The sequence below is a fragment of the Rutidosis leptorrhynchoides genome, chromosome 3 (genome assembly GCF_046630445.1).
Source record: "Rutidosis leptorrhynchoides isolate AG116_Rl617_1_P2 chromosome 3, CSIRO_AGI_Rlap_v1, whole genome shotgun sequence".
Lineage (NCBI taxonomy): Eukaryota > Viridiplantae > Streptophyta > Magnoliopsida > Asterales > Asteraceae > Rutidosis > Rutidosis leptorrhynchoides.
Genome location: NC_092335.1, coordinates 112,602,501 through 112,604,680, shown reverse-complemented (window position 1 = coordinate 112,604,680; position 2,180 = coordinate 112,602,501). Strand labels below are relative to the sequence as shown.

The following is a 2,180-nucleotide window of genomic DNA, read 5'->3' as shown; positions in this document are numbered from 1 at the left end:
CATTTTACACCCATTTTGATGTTATCTTTGTCTGATACTACACAAATTCTGTGTTTATATAGAAATATGTTGGGTACTAATAATACGTTGTACTATAACTTAGTAATTAATTCAATAAGATATTAACGATTAATTGTAAAGTTTGAACAAATACTAGTTCAGCATAATTAGATTGGACAAACACTTATCTCGATAAATCCTTTCATTTTTATTCATCAGATTCAATCAAACAAACTTTAAGCAATGTTTTCACCAACCAAATACTCTTCATATACATGGAAACATTTCAAATTATTAAGGATTTACAATATAAATGAAGTAAAAGGTTTGATTGGTAACAATTATTTTCGACCCAATCTTGAAAGTTACAAAGAAAGTCATGCAAAAATATCTAGCACAACTCAAAAAGACAAGGAACCTAGCCCCAAATTCGAATGGGAAAAATAACAATCAAGAATAAAAACACCATCTTATTTTGGACGGAAAAAGAATATACTAAGTTGTTGACCGATATTGCGATCTGGATCGATCAAATGGAAGGTTTCAGATTGATTTAGTGATTTTCCACTAACCCTATTGAAGTTTCCCCTTAAGTACATTATATCATCATCTCGTTCTACATCTATAGCTTTCACAATCCCCGCACCAACACATACTTTTTCCACGTGTTTTAAAACCTTGATATCTGTTAACGATTGCTTTCTTTTGAATGCAAACCCTACTTTTCTTCCATTACAATACATTGTCCATAATGGCATAGCTAAAAGAGACTTTTTGTTGTTGCAAGTTACATGATCATTTGTGCACTCGAGTGCAATTCTTAGATGTCCATTTTTCATTTCACGAGCCAGAAAGGACGTTGAGATTGTGAGTTCAAGTAAAAGAATTAGTGATGGCGAATTAGGGTTTGTTTGGATACAAAATTTAACTTTTCCGGTACGTGAGCCGAATATGGTGCCAGTGATATTGGTGGTGGTTGTTGGAAAGACTAAAGAAGAAGGTTTTGGATGGTGGTTGTTGTAAGGTTGAATTGGATGATCATCGTCGAAATCTGGTTTTTCGACGAGAGTGCAAGTACAAGCTTGGATGAGTAGTTCCAAAATGGAACGTAGAAGCCGCCATGAACGGACTTGTTTGTGGCATTCGACGGTGGTGAAGTTGGCCGGAGAAACCGCGTGATAGGCCATTCTATCAAGTATGTCCTTTTGGTAAGGAGAGATGATATGAATGGAAGTTTATGGGTGGTGTGTAGGATTATATAGATAATGTTTGGGAGGTCACAATTAATAAATAAATATAGAAAATGGTTCTTAAAGGTCCACTGGGATATATTGGCTCAAAGGGTTAAACCAGATTAAGAATTGGTTAGAAGATATATAATACTATCAATTTTTTTAAGCCTAAATGTATTTTTGTTTTTTTTTTTTAAATGCAACAACCACTACTGGAAAAAAGCTCTTTTCGGACGGCACTTCCGGACGATAAATCGTCTCAGAAAGTCTTCCCGGACGACACATCGTCCGGAATGTGTCGTCCCGAAAGGTTCGTCCCGGAATGTTTTTCTGGACGGCATTTTTTTTCCCAGACGGAAGGTGGGGCCCACATTGACTTTCAACGCTAGCCTTCGTGGACGCTTTTTCCGGACGACACTTGGGGACGACTTACCGTCCCAAAAGAAATAATATTAAAATAATACTAATTATTTATTAATAACAGAAAACGAAAAAAAAAACCCGGACGACTCTTCCTGGACGACTAGTCGTCCGGAAAGCCGTCTGCTGTTACCGGACCAATTCGTTTCTGCTGTTTCCAGCCGTATTCGATACGGCACATTTCAAATATTCAAACCTGCTACATAAATAAGATTATAGTTTCACAAAATACCACAATAACATTAAAAAAAATATCCAAACACGACAATAATTATCCATACATTTTAAAATCCGAAAAAACTACCAAATCAACTAATATCATTTACAAATCAACTAAACTTAACATAATTGTCTTGAAACAACCGGAAAAACACCCAACAAAAGCATACTTGTCTTCAAACACACCAAACAAATTACAAACCGGCAAATGGATCGTCATACAAATCATCATTATTGTTACGGATCGGGCGCGAAGTATTGGAATTGGAAGTACCAGTAGGATACCCAAAATTTGGTTGAATATCGGGA

At 35.8% G+C, this 2,180-nt stretch overlaps 1 protein-coding gene across 1 annotated transcript; it reads right to left on the bottom strand.

Moving 5' to 3' along the window:
* Positions 1-303: 303 nt before the first annotated feature.
* On the bottom strand, positions 304-1,207 carry LOC139896667 (protein MIZU-KUSSEI 1-like). The gene has a single exon (XM_071879310.1). The coding sequence runs from the start codon at positions 1,185-1,187 to the stop codon at positions 471-473; it is 717 nt and encodes a 238-aa protein (XP_071735411.1). The 5' UTR covers positions 1,188-1,207; the 3' UTR covers positions 304-470.
* Between the last annotated feature and the right edge of the window lie 973 nt (positions 1,208-2,180).

Bases quoted from the DNA above. Each gene is read 5' to 3' on its own strand.
- LOC139896667 (XM_071879310.1), bottom strand. From the start codon at position 1,187: ATGGCCTATCACGCGGTTTCTCCGGCCAACTTCACCACCGTCGAATGC.